The sequence below is a fragment of the Thermobia domestica genome, chromosome 5, assembly GCF_964235325.1.
Source record: "Thermobia domestica chromosome 5, izTheDome1.hap1.1, whole genome shotgun sequence".
Classification (NCBI taxonomy): domain Eukaryota; kingdom Metazoa; phylum Arthropoda; class Insecta; order Zygentoma; family Lepismatidae; genus Thermobia; species Thermobia domestica.
In genome coordinates, this window is record NC_137458.1 from 147,300,850 (window position 1) to 147,319,663 (window position 18,814).

The 18,814-nt window shown below is 36.8% G+C and overlaps 1 protein-coding gene across 2 annotated transcripts in view; it reads left to right on the forward strand.

Moving 5' to 3' along the window:
- Positions 1-18,814, forward strand: part of LOC145686157 (medium-chain acyl-CoA ligase ACSF2, mitochondrial-like) — a 130,277-nt gene that overhangs the window by 21,036 nt on the left and 90,427 nt on the right. For both annotated transcript variants that reach the window (XM_081759155.1, XM_081759154.1), the window contains exons 2-4: positions 5,170-5,359; positions 10,419-10,547; positions 12,117-12,337. In XM_081759155.1, the coding sequence (XP_081615281.1) occupies positions 5,170-5,359; positions 10,419-10,547; positions 12,117-12,337 (540 nt within the window). The remainder of the gene's footprint in view (positions 1-5,169; positions 5,360-10,418; positions 10,548-12,116; positions 12,338-18,814) is intronic.

Consider the following 18,814-nt stretch of genomic DNA (forward strand, 5'->3'; position numbering starts at 1 on the left):
TCACAAATTAAATTCACACATTGTACATCTTGTTTTTACTTTCTTAAATTGTTCTTTTCTGATTGTTTTCCAAACACACTGGAAACCAATAACACCGGAAAATATTATTGTTCGCTATCATGTATAAATGTCACATAATAATAACAATGCATTTTTAAACAATGGAAACTGATAGTTTTACGAGTCAAATCATACCACACGACATGAGACTTTTTTAAAAATAAAGTTTCAGTAGATATATTGAAACTGAAACCTAACAAAAGTGAAAGTAACATTGAAACGAATGATGTAAAACATTCAGAGATTTTACAAAATACTGTAAAATGTGAAATATAATGAATGTTTAACCAACATTGATTTTTCCTTGTTATATCTAAGATTAAATAAGATCTATTTGTAACTTTTTCGTGACCTCATCGATCTGTAGATACTAAACGGTGTCTTCTACCCGATTTCTTTTATTCATTGCAGAGGCATTGATGTTCCTATTTTTTGAAGTTTGCTACACTGACATGTTTTGAATATCCTAGTGCACTTGTAGAACGCCTTACTTAGTTCTCAACCAGCCAACCTTAACGTTATTGTTTGTTGTCCATCACTTGTTTTCTGTAGAAAAATAAAACGGAACATTGACACAAAATCATACTCGTACTTACATGAAAATAAATTATTATGAACCCTGTGAAGACTATAAAACACATATTTTCTCTGCTGCTATTTAATGGATGAAGACGAAATTTTCAGTTTAAGTTGAACATAAAACAGAATACTTAAATACTTTTATTATTCAGCTAGTCTGCAGTGTTGTCACGTGATAACTAAAAGAATCGCGAGAAGGGACTTTTTAAAGGGAAATTTTCTTAAATATCCCTCAATTATTTTTCCTTTGTACGCAGAAATGTCTCGTTCGTTACGTGAACTGAAAGCATACACTCTTACAAATCGATCGAGGTTTAACTTGTTCCAGTGTTGCACTAGCGGTCTAATCTACGGTCATTTAAAGAGTTTCCATCGACGTCTGTAAATATACAGGTTTGCTAAATGGTTAAGGGCCCTAGAACCCAGGTGTTACACTTACATGTTGATCAAGAACTATTTTTTGATTCTAATGACCGTAAGGAACACTTCTAATATAGTAGTAAAAGTTCCCTAGGGGAAGTTATTACCCCCTTGCCCCTTGGTCTACATAGGTTGCTATACAACACTATCCCACTGACCACACTCAAGCTATTACCTACAACATACATAATTGGGATGCGGACAAAATCTCGCGGCCTAAACATCGCCGCCCAAAATCTCGCCGGCCAAGACCTCGCCGCGCAAAATCTCGCGTGGCCAAAACTTCGCCGCCCAAAATCTCGCGTGGCCAAAACCTCGCCGCTTAAAACCTTGCGGGACAAAATCTCGCCGGGCCAAAACCTCGCCTGCAGCTTAATAAAATTCAGTGTAGTATAACAATATCTACTGCTTTTCTTATAAGTAAAAAGAAAAAAGGAAGGAAGAGCTTGGTGTGGTGAGAGTAGGAACGCCGAATTCTACTTCGCCGCTGGCGCCGAAATCTCTTGCTACAGCTCTGTATATATATATCCCACTACCCCTCCCTTTTGTTGTACCGACAAAATGAAATTATCAAAGACATCCTAGGCTCGAACCTCATCTATGTTGAAAATTTGATTGAGATCGGTAGGATGGCTTAAGAGGTATAATGTAACAAACATAGTCATTTAATTTTTATATATATAGATTTCCAAAACATGCATTAGAATTTTTCTTGTCATTTTTTAAATGTAATTATCTGTTATTACTAAATATATACATATAGTAGTATATAGAACATTCTACATTGAAGAAATCGTCGTGAAAAGGTTTTATTCTGACGACATTTCTTCCCAGGCGACACTACGCCTCGCTTAATTTAGATCAGGCGAGATTCTGTGTCGCGAGATCATTACAACGAGGTTTTGGTCAGGCGATATTTTGAGTATGGCGATATTTTGGGGCGCGAGGTTTTGGACGACGAGGTTTTGGCAAGGCGAGGTTTTGGCCAGGCGAGGTTTTGGCCCCGCGAGATTTTGGCCCGCGACGTTTTGTGCGGCGAGGTTATGCCCAGGCGGGGTTTTGGCCAGGCGAGATTTTGTCCCGCGAGGTTTTGGGCGGCGAGGTTTTGGCCCGGCGAGGTTTTGGTCCGCGAGATTGTCGCCGCAAGGTTCTGGCTGCGAGGTTTTGTAACCAAACCACATAATTACGTGTCTCAACTTGATTTGGTTTCTGTTTCTTCGATAATGGCTTAGTCTTACATAAATGTAATTGTAGGGGTATGAGTTTGTTTAAAGAACGTGTTAAAAATGGTAAAGAGTTGCTTGAAGTCTCACGTTAATACGACTATTGATAAATCCTTGAACATATTGCGACAGCAAAAGTTATCAACTGACTTAAGTTATTTTTATAAGTAATTTTTACACTACAAAGATACTCATACTTCTACACTATATTGAGGAATGGTTGTTCTATTTTCAATATTTTTTACAAACAATTACATACGCCTATATCTTCAAAGTTTTCAAACTTCGGTTCCTTTGAGACGGTAAAAGATATTAGCCGAGATTTTGTTCAGATTTTGCCAATTCGTTACGTAAGCCAAGCTGCAACTATTGCTCACTTTCCAAATATAATTCTCGGACTTTCGATATTTCCAACCCATCTCACTGTAAATCAGGTCGGTAGCCAGCCCACAAATGTAGGGGGGCCCGACCCGACCATATTATAGTTCATCACATATTGTAGTTCATTTGCAAGCCTACCGTGATAATTTAAGGAGGCCAGCAAAAATTTAGGAGGGGGGCGGCCCCCTAGACCCCCCTAGATACGGGCCTGCTGTAAATAGTGGATTGCTTTTAGTTATGTATATCAATGTGTAAAATATTAGGTCAGATACATCACGTCAGTGACCTATTTGGTATATACGTTGTCACTGAGGCAAGGACGTGTAGGATAAGTATATTTTTACGACCATTATTTTTCAAAGTAATGTGTTCTTGCTAGTAAAAGATTGTTTGGTTGAGTTTGAGTTTAGCGTCTTATTCAGCACCGAAGCTATATGAAAGTGAACCTACAGCTTAACATGGGATCCGAACCACATGAAATCCCACTGGGAATCGAACCGAAATTTTCCACGCCACAGACGCTTATCTTATCCATATAGGCACAAAAAAGTTCTGCCAATATAAAACAACCACTAGATATCAGTATAGAGGGTTTAATTCTACATTACTACCGTATTATATCTGTTTTATGTATTTTCATAAATACTATATTTCTATTTGAACTTTGAACCACAAAGTCGATCTTAATACTAGTTTTAAATTTTACATGTCTCCTAAGATGCCTCCGCGTGCTCTAGGTTGAAAAGTATTGTCACTTTCTATGAGTTAACTAACTAATTCTATGGCCTATGGAATCCGGAGATTCAATGCCGTATTCACAAAATCTCTCCATTGACTTCTGTTCTTAGCCAACTGGATCCAGTTTTTACTTTGTATTCCTATTTCTGCGAGATAAATCTTAATATTGTCCTCTTGCCTGCGCCCAGGTCTTCCTAATGGTCGTTTTCCGATTGGATTTCTTTCATTCTGGCTCGTTACTAGTTTCTTTCATTCTGACTTCATAATCTGCCAACCTGAACCTCCTAGAATTGATTAACTTTTATGGTATACGGTATAAATTAATGTACGGTATATAAATGTTTGGTATACGGTATGAATTATGCAGTTTCTCAGTATGAAGTTCCCGTCATTCCCCTTTCCCATTCCCATTTTTCTTGGGTCCGAATATTCGCCTCAGGATTTTATTCTCGAATACTTTCAGTCTGCGTTCTTCCCTCAGAGTAAGCGGCTATGTTTTACAACCATACAGCACAACAAGCATAATTATCGTTTTATTTTAAGCTTCAAATTCCTCGACAGAATTTGCGAAGACAAAAGATGTTCAACTGAATAATAACACGATTTTCCTGCTTTCAGTAGACATTTGACTTTTTTCGTTGATATAGTTTTGGTATGTTAATTTTGATTTTAGACAACTAAAAATATCCACTTTGTCGAAAGCATTATTTGATATTTTGACGTATCCTAATTTACAGTATTACGATTCCGGCGAACTTGCATGTATTTAATTCTCTCTGGATTTATTTCCAAACCCATGTCCCTGCAAGCATTTAATAAGCCTCTGTATTTTTTTTTCTATTGTTCCCCTATCGTCCTCTACCAGATTTACTTCATTAGTATCTGGTGAAGACCATTCAGTTTTAGGCCCTGGTTGCTATCTTTGATTTTACTTATAGCGTACTCTTGCCTGGTTTTCTTATATTACTTTTTTAAACTAAACCTTTCTGTTTTCAGATGTTGAATATTTCCTTTATTTCAATTGTAATCTCTTTCTTATTATCGCTGCTCAGTATCAGTATCATAGCCAGCTTCTCTAAATGACCGAATATCAATTATGTAGACTGTTTTTCCTACCTTCTAAAATATAATCAATTTGATTATGTATTTTTCCATCTGCTAAGGTCCAAGTATATTTATGAACGACGCAATGTAGGAATTTTTTACTCTTCGCGATAATGTTTCTGGAAGTTTAACATTGTATTTTCCTGAAATTGGGTTATCATTGGTTGGTTTGCAGTTTGACCATACCTTCTCAGCACCGAGATCATATAAGACGTGAACTTACAGCTTAACGTGGTATCCAAACCATATGAGTTCCCATCGGAAGAGAAATCCGAGTGTCATTGACAAATATGCGTATGTTAACCATATAACCACAAGTAAGTTTGATATCAATCTAAGAGTATATAAACTAATACAGCTACGCTAGCATTAAGTACAAAAATATAATTTCGCACAAAAAGTGTATATAATTTACAAAATGTAATTTCTTAACTTTTTGATATGTCATATGCCATATTTAACAGTCTATAAGGGTGGAAAAGATCCTTAAAGGTAGCGAGATCTTCAACAAGTAAAGCACTCTAGAGATCAATTACTGATACCAATTATAATATCAATTTATTAAAATGTATACACTCTCTTACTATCACCCTTAGAATTAGAGTAATCCCTTGTGTTACGTGAAACTTTTGAGAACATTTTTCACAAAATTTTGCTTTTTCAGATATGGCACATCTTCCGTACATTTATCTCAAACCAAATGGAGCTACTGGCACTGTCCCGGGAATGAACCACTGACATCTGCAACTATTGGGCAGGTTTTAGATACGGCTGCTGAACGCTGGAGTGACAGAGAAGCCATTGTATCGCTTCATCAAAATGAGAGATTGACTTTCAGCCAAGTGAGAGAAAAGGTGAATATGTTTGTCATAAGCATGCTTAACATATCGATGTTCTTAACAAATTTATTTTATTTGATCTGAGGATATTACACGAAAAAGTTAAGATATGGTTAGAATTTTAGCGATGTGAACTCTTACACGAAATACAGACACATGCTGATGAATAGTAAATAGAAAACTCTATTAAAGAGTACGGTGAAAGTAGGAGGAATTATAAAACTGTTTTGAACAGGAAGATATAATTCTCTGACTTAAACCAGACCTAGTCACTTTGGATTTTGGGGATTTGGCTCAGAAGAGCGTAAGATCGGATGACATATTCTCTTGGTATTTTCGTGCTGCGAGCAGTATGATTTTGTAGACAACGAGAATAGTAGGCAGTTTTCTTTGAGGAAGAAAGACAGGTTGTTGGTTAGGGAAAGATAAAGAATTCGGGTTGTGTGGGGAATCACCTTGGTCGTGTATACTTTGGCTTCGCTACCTTCTCAATGTATCCAAATCTCGGTAATTCCGATGATTAGCTAATAAGTGAGCTGCCATGACTTCCTAGTAACTCTTGTAAGACTACCCAAAGACTTCCGATCGATTTCCTAGTCCGAAAGTAGATGAAGGTATTTCAAGAATCCATCTAGGCTCGATGGATAGCTGGTTTCTTCTAAAGATGGCCAAGGTGTGAGCGTAAAGTGCACGAGGCAGGTGGAACAGTGGATAAACTCTCAGTTTATTCATGCTTATGGCATTAAATTGTATAAAGTTACATAAAACATCGTTACATAAAGTTAAGAGGGAAAACAATGACTTAGGATAAAACACATTAGTTGTCTGTAGTTCTCAAACAAAGAAGTTGATTGTCAAGGCCGCCAATGCTACCCCCTCCCCAAAACTCATGTGGGCCCCCCTATTGTATTCATGAATATTATACAATATTTGGCATAATTTTAGTGCAATTTATCTTAAAATCTTCATATATATACCCTCTGCATTTGAATGCCCCCCCCCCAAAAAAATTACAGAGAAATCGGCACCCTTATTCATTGTTGCTTTTAATGTTCTGGTACACAGTAATTAACACAGAGAGAAAAAATAATGAGAGCTGATTGAGTTTTCTTTTCTTTCAGTTCCAATCAATAACTGATCAATAGACGAAGACACTGCTAGATAACGCTCACAGTAAAGAATAAAACAAAAAATACACTCTTTCCATGTCACAGTTCGCTGGATTATTGGCAATACACTATAACCATTGATGTGAGTCACAAATTCACATATATTTACACTATTTATAAACTTTATTCTTTATTTAATTGGACCCACTTAATACAGATACCAAATGATAATTAAGGGATACAGCCTAATTAATATCTTTTGATCGACCTCTAGCTTGAGGCAAATTCTTAACCCGTTGAAATATGGAATTAATGAGTTCCGTGATTTTGGCACATTCTTTACGCAAATATTGGAGAAGTTCTCCACGGGAAGTGGGTTTTTGGAGACGCCGTTTGGTGGCACGATCTAGCTGGCCCAGGCATGATCAATTGGATTCATATCCGAGGAATGACTGACTCATGGCAGTTTTGGACACTATTTTGTATCTGTCAGGCTTAGATACTTTTGACAATATATATCGCGTCAACTTTCATAAACAGAGTTGCTATCTTTCCAAACAACACCAGAGAAAAATATCAATAACAGACCACTCTGTAAAATGTCGATGTATTCAGATTCATTTGCGTCCATGAGATTACCTGGCACAAAAGTTGACATCGAGTCTCACCATATTTGTTGCTCACTGCTTCCGCTTAGCAATATTGGCTCTAGAAGCAAGGTTCACGTATTGCAGCTCTCCCATAATAGTTTACTTGATACAGATATCTGGCAACTCACTTCCAGTATTCTGACATGTGTGCAACCTTGCATTTGGAATTTTGTTCCACACACCTTTTTGTAAACCTCAACTGGCGTTGCATTTGGTCTACTTCGCCAGAGCGAGTACTCACACTGCCCTTTTGATATCTTTCTACCGGATAATAACCTGATTGTGGGGAATAATGGAATCTAAAGGTTTCGGGAAATTTGCTTTTGAATTGCATCGAGATCGTCGCATTATCCTATTACCCAACCACGTTCAAAATCACTCAACTCTTTTGCTCCTTTGTGTCGCGGCATCGTTACTTCTCTTGTGGAATCTTCACACTAATTCACACCTGGAGTGACAAATAAATTATGATCATTATTGACCTTCAAATCATTACTTTTCATTATATTGCAAATGTCTAGTTACTTTTTATATGTCTCTATACTTCAAAAGAAGAGGCGGAAAAATACCTAGGTATCTCTCGGGAGCGTGGCAAATGAGTTGATCATTAAATTCTTTCGGAACAAAGGGAGTCGATTGAAGTACTTTTAGCAAAGGCTTGATTTAAAAAATGGAAAGCAAAGAAAATCGGTTGAACTTCGAGATCGATATACTGTTCCTATTTAAACTTGTGGACAGTATCCAAAATGTTATTCCTGTTAGGGAAAACTGAGCCACCGCTGCGCCCACCTGCAGCATTGCCTAAAACTTCTAGGTGTTTGCACATATAAATACATGTCTACAAAATTAACAGTCAAGAATGTAAGATGAACTCAAATTACCCCCTCCTTCAAAATTATGTCTCCTTCCTTGTCTTAGTGTTCCGGTTCAAAATGCATATACGAGTACGGATAGTAGTATAGAATTCATGGAAGCCAGGTGGGTGTTGAAATTTCTTTGAATACGACTGTTGATAGAATTTTTTCAATATTTTTATATTCAGATTTGTGACTAACTAGTAAGACATGTAACTCTCCAGCACCTTTGTAAATGAAGGTGTCTCATAACTGGGATAGGGCAAGGTGTTTCACGAACGATGTGAAGGTAAAGCTCCACACTGTATTGACTTTGATATGGTGGCGTCCGCAAGGGTGTTTCGGGGTTTAAACCCCCTGAACAAAATATTATTGAAAAATAAACATTTATTATATATGTATTGAACTAAGTATAGGAAGTGATGCACCACGTTCTGGACCCTTTAAGACCACAGGGCTCCTCATGTATCCATTTCACATCGCTTTGGAACGAAAGGAGAACGGAAGGAAAACATCCCACTCTACCCAGGTAACGAGTCTACGCCATCCGATTGATAGGTAGATACTTTATCTGCTACGGCACCCCACTTCTCTCCCTTTATAAACAGATCCTCAAAATATAATAATTTCGATTAGCGGCTACCTCATGGAAACCACTAAGTTAATGTCTTTCTAAACTTAGCCAAAATAGACAATCTTTCAATATACTGCAAATAATTAATACAACATGTGTAATAAACAGTATTTCAGAATTGTATAAATACCGTAATTTTAGATTTGGACGATTACAAATTTTCGAATTGAACCAGTTGATTCAAGATGATTAGCCTTTTCTTTCTTAATAGGTTATACCTTTCATAAAATCAGTTGATTCTCAGTTTCACATTTCATCATAAACCCTATATTAACATTAAGATTCCTTAACGATGAATAGTTATTTCACATGGAAAATAATTTCAACACAATACTCGTTCAGAGTATAAGTTGCACGGGCAGTAAGCGTGACGAATGAATTTATACATACAAGGATAAATCATAACACTTGCAATATTCTATTATAGAACACACCTGTGTTTATTAAAGTAGAATGAAATCAGGTTAACATTCAAAGTATAGTTCCTCACACTGAACTGTTTGCAGTCACCTTCCTGTCAATTCCTTGATTCCACGTCGACATCACGTGTTGTTCTTAGAGGCAAAGATGTAAGTTACTGCTGTCTTGACTTCCTGCTGCTTGGTGAAGCATCGTGATTTCAGGAAGTCTCTATGAACCGGAACAAGCAAGGTCAGGTCTACATGCCTGGTGTAGCATCAGTTCGATGCCATCAAGTTCCTGAAATGTGTTCTAGCCGCGTGTGATTTTACGTTATTCTGTTGCAATAGGACGCGCTTTTGGTTTACCAATGAAGGATATTTTTGGTGTAATGCAACATACATTCGCTCCAAATGTTGAGAATAAACACCGGCAGTGCCGTTAGGAACGAACTCGAAATGAATTACCCTTTCGTAGTTCCACCAGACACAAAGCATGGCTTTAACGCTTGAAACGGCTCTATTTGACGACCGGTTGTGGAACTTGGCCCTTGTTCAACCATTGCTTTTGCACATATGGATTTAGGAAACCACACACTTTTCGTCGTTCGTGACAGTTCATTTTAGGTAAAGCACTTCTCCCTGATTTTGCAGCAATTATCGGCACACATCCACCCTCCTCTGACTCTGACTTCATGTAGCTACCATAGTTCGGCAGCTTCCCGGATCCATGAAGGTGACGCACTACAGTGGGCTGGTATATTCCGAGTTGGTTTCACAATCGTCGTGTGCTGGTGGATGGATTTTCCTCAATGGTGTGTCGTATGATCTCAGAATCTATTAGTTACCCTGAGGCAGCTGGATCTTGGCTGATCTTCGACGTTTTTATAACCTGCACGAAATTTCAGGAACTAACGAGTTGCTACGTTGTGGTCCACTGCACCTTTCCCTTTCGCATGACAAATGTTTTGGGTTTCTGCCGTGGCATTATGCCCGAGCTCGAGCTCATAGTAACAATTCACGTATCAGGCGTTGTTAAGTACTTATTTTTACTGCCACTAAAATCTGACCTTGTGACGGTCTCCGTGTTAAATAGTTCGCTTGCCACATTACCTCTAAAACCAGTTTGATCTTGTATTTACGGTTGATCACGGCGTATATACTCCCTTGCTGTTTGGGTTGTGGAAATATTGCATGACTTATTATATATCTTTATGTGACATTAACGAACTACTCTATTTAAAGCAACTCAAGGTATTCTGGTGTAAACACTAATCAATAGCACTTACAAGTATTATGTTGACATTATTTCCCTTATGAAATAGCTTTTTATTATTATGCAATTTTGATGTTAATGATGTGCTTCATGCTAAAATATGAAATTTTGGGAATCAACAAAAATCATATGCTGTTATTGACTTCATTACAGGCAAACAAAATTGCTGCAGGACTACTGAATGTGGGATTACGTCATGGAGACAGGTTAGGTCTTTGGGGCCCTAACTCCATAGAATGGTATCTTACTCAACTAGGCGCTGCCAAAGCAGGTTTAGTGTTGGTAAGTTGATAAATTGAGAATTACTTTCCTAGGTACGTAACTTTGATCATTATTATAAAGGTGAACTTAGTTTTTAAAAATTTAAAACTTCCATGAGCTACAGTTCCCGCGTTATTTCTTAATGGCATTTATTCGTTTTATCCTTGTTCATTAATTGTAGTCTTTTATCATCTCTTTCCTCTTCATCCTTCCATCATGTCTTTTAGCAAGTGTTCTTTTCTGAAACCTTTTTTTTTAAATACCCTATACGATTCTTTTTTCTTCTTTCCATTGATTCCGAATAATGTTTTTTCATGAATTCTTCTCTGCTCCCTCCCACTGCCGATGACGCTAAACTTGGAGTTACACGGTATTAGGAACATCAATACCCATGTTAGCGACCCCGAGCTATGGACTGCACACTAATATCGGTCGGTTTAGTTTATTGTTACATATCACCCCCTCCAGCTTCCAACCCTTGGGATGTCTTACTCCCATTGTATTTCTTCCAGATTGTAAGTCATATGTTTACCAAGTTTGATTAAAATTGCTCCAGTTGTTTCAGAGTTACGCGAGCAAGTACATTCATGCACCTACATTAAATATATCTATGAGCATAATCTTCGGTGTTGCCCCATGTAAATTTCCAATCAACTGGAATGCATGTTCTTGCCAAACTTGAACTTAAATGTCATCGGGAATGTCACCTAGCAGCTACCGACCCCGAAAAATATGGATTCGACAATAATCTGGATCATTTGAGACGTTTTATTTTTCACCTCTTCCCCCCCATCATGCCGATAGAGGATGAACTTGGATTTTACCGATACCGACAATGAAACTATTCATCTGAGCGATCGGTTGTTTCCGATTATTTTTACATTTCATCCCCTTCCTACCCCCTAGGGTGCTAATGAAGCTAAATGTAATGGGAGTAAACTGCATCGCGAGTGTAACTATTCGTATCAGAAACTATGAATCCGATACAGTACTAATATAGGTCACTTTTTAATTATTTTTACACGTTCCCTACTTCCCAAGCCCTCCTAATGATGCTAGGGATCTTACTCCCCTGAGTACGTAACTGGGAACTATCACCAATCAACTTAGGAACCCCGAAAACTATGGATTCGACATTAATATCGGTCGTTTTTGATCATTTAATACATCACCTCTCTCATTCTCCTAGGTGTGTAGGAGTCTAACCATCACTGGGGCCTAAAGTTGTACTTAAAACACATCGGAATTGTCACAAATCAACGTAAGGATCGATCAATCCGAAAACTGTGGATTCGACACTAATATTATTTTCGATCATTTTTATTATAGAACTATTTTCGTAGGAAATTTAATGTAGTTTAATTATGTACTTGAGTTTTCTTTGGTAAACCCCATAATCGTTGATATTTAAGAAACACTTGAAAATCTACCTTTAAACCCTCTCCACCGCCTACTCTTGGGGACTTTTATTATGTTGTTTATGACACTCCTTCCCACAACTGTGCTAAATTTCAAAATTACACAATACATTTTATATTTTTTCTTTCATTGACTCGACTAAATGTTAAATATTATTACATTTAATTTCAGGTTAACATCAATCCTGCATATCAACCAGCAGAGCTAGAGTATTGTATCAATAAAGTTGGAATGAAAGCGTTGATAGCTGCAGAATCCTTCAAAACACAAAACTATTATAACATTGTAGAAAGTATAGCTCCAGCGATCCGGGATTCGAAACCAGGAGGTCTAACCAGTGATCAGATTCCAACTCTCTCAACGTTGATTATAATGTCGAATGATACATTACCGTAAGTTTGATTTTTTCTCATCTTATAACAGTGAAGAAAGAACAGAAATGTCACACTGCTTGGAACAACGATAGACCAATATGTGTGACATACGTTTCCTTGCAATAAACTGGTGTATTTCAACTTTTATCATCGAAGAACGCAGTAAGAAACGAAGAAAAACATGTCTGAAGCATCGTTTTCCAAACTGCTTGTTGTTCACCAACTTATCCTTTTGGTTTTTTAATGTCAATATTGCCCAGTCAAATACAAAATTCAAATTATATTTAGTATCTAGATAATTGCGTTGTAAATAAATAGGTAGACAGATTTTTTCAATTCTACAAGGTAATCAAAAACGTTCTTGCCGTTCTAGAGCAGTGATAAACAAACGGCAACACAGTGTACGGTACATTTAGGTCCCTAAGTAATCTTCATCTGTATCCAACACCTTTTGTCAACTTTCGTGCAGCTGCGCAATAAATTTCAGCGGTCGTGGATGCAAAGAAGTCCATGAGTGTGTTACGTAGATCTCCCTCGTTTGCAAAGGAACCACTACGGACGTGGTTTTCGACGGAATGAAACAGTTGGTAATCTGTTGGCACAAAGTCCGGTAACTATGGTGCATGGCAAGTTGCTTAAGGGTCTCCTCTCGGAATGCTGGCTGCTCCTGCCGCAATGCACGGTGCACCCTTTGCAACCACTACGGTAGAGGTCAGCAGTGATGATCTGACAAGGTGGAAGGAGCTCGTAATGCATCACTACTGACAATTCCGCCATGCAGGAAGTATAACCTTTCGTGCGTGCAGAGATGGTCTTGAGGTGTATGAAACAGGGTCACGTGACAACAACCAATCTCTGGTACGCTTAGGAGTGTCACAGAAGACCTACTTTTCGTCAGCAGTGAGCAAACGATCAAAGATGTCTGAGCAAGGAAAAGCATATTGTCACTCGTCGTTCCTTGTTAGCTGCCGACAATGTGTGGGACATTCACTTGCTTAACCTGTATGACTTCCCTATGCCATGCAGGTGCAGTCTGTCTGTTTCAGTGGAAATATGGAACCTTTCTGCAAGCTCATCACACGTGAGACTATTGTCCTCCTCGATGGCTGCTTTCAGGGCCTCGCCATCCAACATATGTGGTCGTCCATTGTGAGGTTCGTCCGAAAGGCTCACATCTCCCGAACAGGATTTTTGAAACCAATGCCTGATGGAGCGTTCGTTCACGGCATTTTCCCCAAATGCCTGGCACATGCGTCATTTGATGCGCCAGCTGACTAATCCCATTTTAAAATCATACTACAAATATACATGAACAAGGTTCTTCGATACCTCCAGATCTCTTCGACACTGGACGAGCTATGACTGCTGTATGTGCGAACGTACAGTCCGCAGCAAAAAAAAACCTGCAACATGAGCATCTAAATTTGTTGTGAAACTACGCCTAACAGCCCAGAGAATCAATATAACGTCTAAGTGGCCCGAATCACGCAAGAGAAACCTCGGCGTCCTCCGCTGCACACTTATTTTGGAGCAAAAGACTTCGTCATTTCACAATAAACTTACATGCTCATGTTGCAAGTTTTTTTTTCTGCGAACTGTACCTGTATTACGGAAGATGTATTTTCAGATTAACTCCCGGTCGCTTCGCAAGCACGCTCTTCGTTCTGTTTCCTCTCTATGAGCGCATGATTCATGAGACGTCAAAAATGGCAAGAAGTTTTCTGATTACCTTCTATATGTGACGATACATTTCCAACAACTATGGTCTTCCTCGGTGGTCTAGTTGATAGCGCGCGTGTCTTTGGTGCAGGAGATACCGGGTTCGATTTCTGTTGGGAGGCCCTTGGAATTTTAACGCATTTACGATAATCCGGATTCCACCTAAACTGTAGGTAGGGTTTACCTCTGTCACGATTTTGGAGAAAATGTCCCGTCCCGGCATTGTTCTATCGGGATTTTAAAATGTGCAGACTTTCATGTTTATTAATATAGTTATTATTATTATTATTATTATTATTATTATTATTATTATTATTATTATTATTATTATTATTATTATTATTATTATTTTCTTTTCCACATTATTATACAGAGCCTTCAAAAAAAGAGTAAACCTCACAACTGTGGTAAGAAGGGAGTCAGATACGTAATATATAGACCTATACATTAGGTTATATTTAAATTGGTTATTTTTTATTATATATTTTATACTGAGGGGTTTATATGATTTAAAATGTCTTACTTTCCTTTTATCAATTCACTCTTCACCAGAAATACTTATATTACATTATTTCGATAAAAAAGAAACGTTGCATTTCTCTCCCTCTCCTATGCTTTGCTTAATAAAGTATGTATACATTTTGCTTTCTTTGTTGGTTTGTTCCACAGTTGCCATAAAGGAAGATAACGGATAAAGGGAGATAAGGATGCATCATTTATCCATTCACTTAGCAACGGCTCATATCATATATATTGCAGCGTTGCCAATGTGTGTGTAATTACACAAAATGTGTGCAATTTTGTCCTTTGTGTGCATTTTGTGTGTAATGCCAATCTGTGTGCATTTTGTGTGTAGTTTGGCACAATTCAAAATTTTGATCATTATTTTTGCAAAGTTCCTTTCATTCAAATATTTATTATTTCCATTTTTTGCTGAAAATTTCCTTCTAAAATCTACGAGCGTCAACGCCTGACTCCAGGACGGCTCATTAAAACATATCTCGCTCCCTCGGCACCTCACTTCTTGTTTTTCAGAAGCGGGTGTCATGACCATTAGCACCCCTAAGCAAAGCTGCTTTGTTCAAGCAAGGCAATATGAATTAATATTGATCCTTGATGCTGGCCAAAATATGAGACGGAGTCTTTTTTGTCTTCTCACCACTTGTCAAGAAAATGCCATTATGCAAAGAGACGAAGAACATAGTGAATGAGAGGGATGGGAGGTGTTTTATTGAACGAAAAGAAGGTGACGATTTTACTAATAATAATATAATAATAATAATAATAATAATAATAATAATAATAATAATAATAATAATAATAATAATAATAAATCAAACGCTGAATCTTTGAACAATGGCAAGTCGATGTATGTATAGATATGAACATCATCAGACATAATATACATAGGGCCTATAGATAGGTAGTTATGTATTGTGCAATTTTGTGGGGGCTGTCTTCTATTTTGTGTGTAAAATTGTGCAATTTGGACGGAAGGCATGTGTAATTTCGCTTGCTGTGTCTGGCAACACTAATATATTGACCGATTCATTGAAATTAATATTTGTTCACCATGAAGCAACCGAGTGTGAAATAATGAACGATTATTAGAGACGAAACTTTTTCGCTGTATATGTTTCAGGAAACCTCAAACTTTTTGTTTCAGAGGCAGAAATCACGTTTATATTATCGCGAATTTTTGCGAAATTCGGCATTACTCGCGATAAGTGCGAATGAAAACGAAAAGTGGAATTCTTGTTAATTATTCTAATAATAACTAAAAAGTGCATTTCCAATATTATTTAACGTTAAAAACGTTGCATTCACGAGAAAGCTCTGCGAGTTATTTGATCCAGAAACTGTTTCACTTCATAAAGATGCAGACATCAGCAAAACTGAACTGGTGTTTAAACCCTTGACGGTGTTTAATGGTGAAAATGTTCTATTCATGATCTGTCGGTTGCTTACCGTGAATTTAAAAGTAAGGTTATTGAAGTTCCCAACAGAGGATAAGGAAGTTGACATTGTATCATTGTTAAACAGTTTAAAACTTAACCATAAATATTTTGCTGTCAGCTCGTTATTCAATATTTTTGCCAGTTTCGAGTGTTGATGCCGAGAGATTGACTTTCAAGTATAATATGGTTGTTACTGATAGGAGAACAAACTCAAAAGAAGAATTGGTAGTCTTGCTGCACGTTATTCTTTAACCAGGTATGAGGTTTGAGAAAGTGTTTAAATTTTTGCATTAATTTCTGCGTTTCAGTGAACACATAGCAAGAATGTGCACCTAATCACGACATATCCTCATTTTTGTATTAGATATACACCTCACTACCAAAAATATACTATTTACAAGTTCCATATTTTTTAAAAAAAAAGATTGTGCTACATTTAAAAAATAAATACAACATAAATGCGAAATTTGGGATAATTAATGCTACATAATATTAACATTGTTGAGAAAAAGGATCGTCTCTAACGATTGCAGTTGAGAACAGCTGAGTACTGTAAAAGAAAAGAATACTGACTACTGTGAATTCAAGTGTCATCTCAAGCATTGATATTTTTAACTAAGCATTCAGATTTTACAATCACAAAAGGTCGGTTGGGTTCGTATTGTGATTTGGCAAACCGATATTTCTAAGGGATTTTCCCCACTTCCACCAAGGCAAATGATTATTTAAATATAGACCTTAGACCATATTCTTTCAATATTCGTTTCAATGTTTTATTCTTGATCAACCTTTAAGTAAAATAGCTTCGTATATGTGCCAAAAATGTCTGAGAACTTTCTTTTTCTTTTCAAAATTGAACAGTAAGCAAATCGCTTTCTTGTTCCCCAAACACAAATTGTCACCAAATCTCATGAAAGTCGTAGGAGTGACTTTAAGGTAAAATTTAGATATATTCCGATAATAGTGTTTCTACAGAAGGCAGAAACCAAGTTCGAACCTAGCTAAATCGTACCGAGATGTTTTAAAATCAAAATTCATGATAATCATAGAGTTGTTTCAAGTTAAAATTCAGGTGATTATAGATAATATTTTGAGATGCTCACTATATGCTTTTCCAAACTCAAATTCCAGCCAAATTGTTTTCTTGTACGGGTTTTCAGCAAGTTTAATTACAAATCGTTTGCAGTTGAGGCACTTCCAAAAATTTGTTTCAGCAGATGCGTCTAATTACTAAAGTAAAATCGTACAAAAATCACTTTCCTCCATTCAAAAACGGATTTTTACAAAATGTGTAAATCAGTCGACCTGTTTTAAAGTTACTATCGAGGTACACCTGTAATCTAAAGTTGTAATTTTCTTTAGTCGAGACATACTGTAGCTAGATCACTTTGTCGCGTTAAGAAAACTGGTTTTCACCAATTTTGTGATAACCAACTATATTTTCAAGATAAAGAGATAAGGAGGATTATCGGGAAACTTCTCTTTCTTTAAGACTGACGCTCGTCAGCACAGCACAGATCATATTGCGTAGCAAATCCTAAGAATAGTGTTTTCATTTTTATAAACTAAAGCATGTAAGTCACCAAATTTAAAAAGGAAATTAGTTTATTAATATTATTATGTCCTCTGGAATAGATGATGCATATTCTTTTCAAAATTTTAAGATAAATATAAACAAATATTTCATTTTTTTAGCAACATCTGATTCAGTAAATATAATTGTGAAACTTAACTACCCATTATTCTGGGTCACCTCCGGATCATACGGGATCACCGAGTCAGACCGGGTAATGGGTCATCCATTCCATCATTCCTAGCCTTCTATTCAACCCTGACAGTAGCAAAGATATGATGATTAGTACATTATAAAACGATATGGCATCTCATCATTCTATTTATTGTTCTTCAACAAAATTCATCACGAAAACATTCCAAGTATTGCAATGTGACCATGTATTTGCATATTGTCGTTTCTTCAGACTTTCGCTCTGTTTTTATACTATTTTACTATTTCTCTAACTATGGGAAATGACACTTGTAGTAAAATTGAGCACGGAAACCATTGTAATAAATATTTCTACCAATACTGTGAATTTTACCACTTGTTGGATTACACTGAAAACAAAAACCAGATTAAGTACTAATAAAAGTGAAACAAATTATGGTAATCTGCTAACTAAGACTCCTTGCTGCCATCTTGTTTCCCAGCAACTGTGCGCATAGTCTCCCCTGTTTGATTTGTGATGCAAATATATATATATATATATATATATATATATATATATATATATATATATATATATATATATTTTTTTTTGTTTCGTATTGACCTATCATTGTGAGGTAATTGAGGAGAAGTATTTGAATTGAGAGGGAGATGCATGATGGATCAATGTTTAAGCACACACTTTAATGGTAAATATCCTGTAATTGATCACATGGTAAATTGAACACCAGACACGAATGCTGAGACAGGATGTTTTTATTAGCTTCCAACGTAATCATACAGGAGCTTATAGTTTCACTATATATATATATATATATATATATATATATATATATATATATATATACATAACGTGTTTCAAAACAACACCGACAACGTTTGGGAGCTGATTCCTGACACCAAGATAAGACAAAAAGTACAGACCAACCTGAGTGCACAAATGCTTCCTTTCGAAGTTATAGGCTGCCAAAAATATGGGGGAGAAGATTAACTTTTAAGGTCCATAGCTCCAAAACTATGGGATCTACTGTAGTCGTGTCAAGACTTCACTTAGAAACTAGTATTTGCGCTATCCAAAAATACATGTTTCAG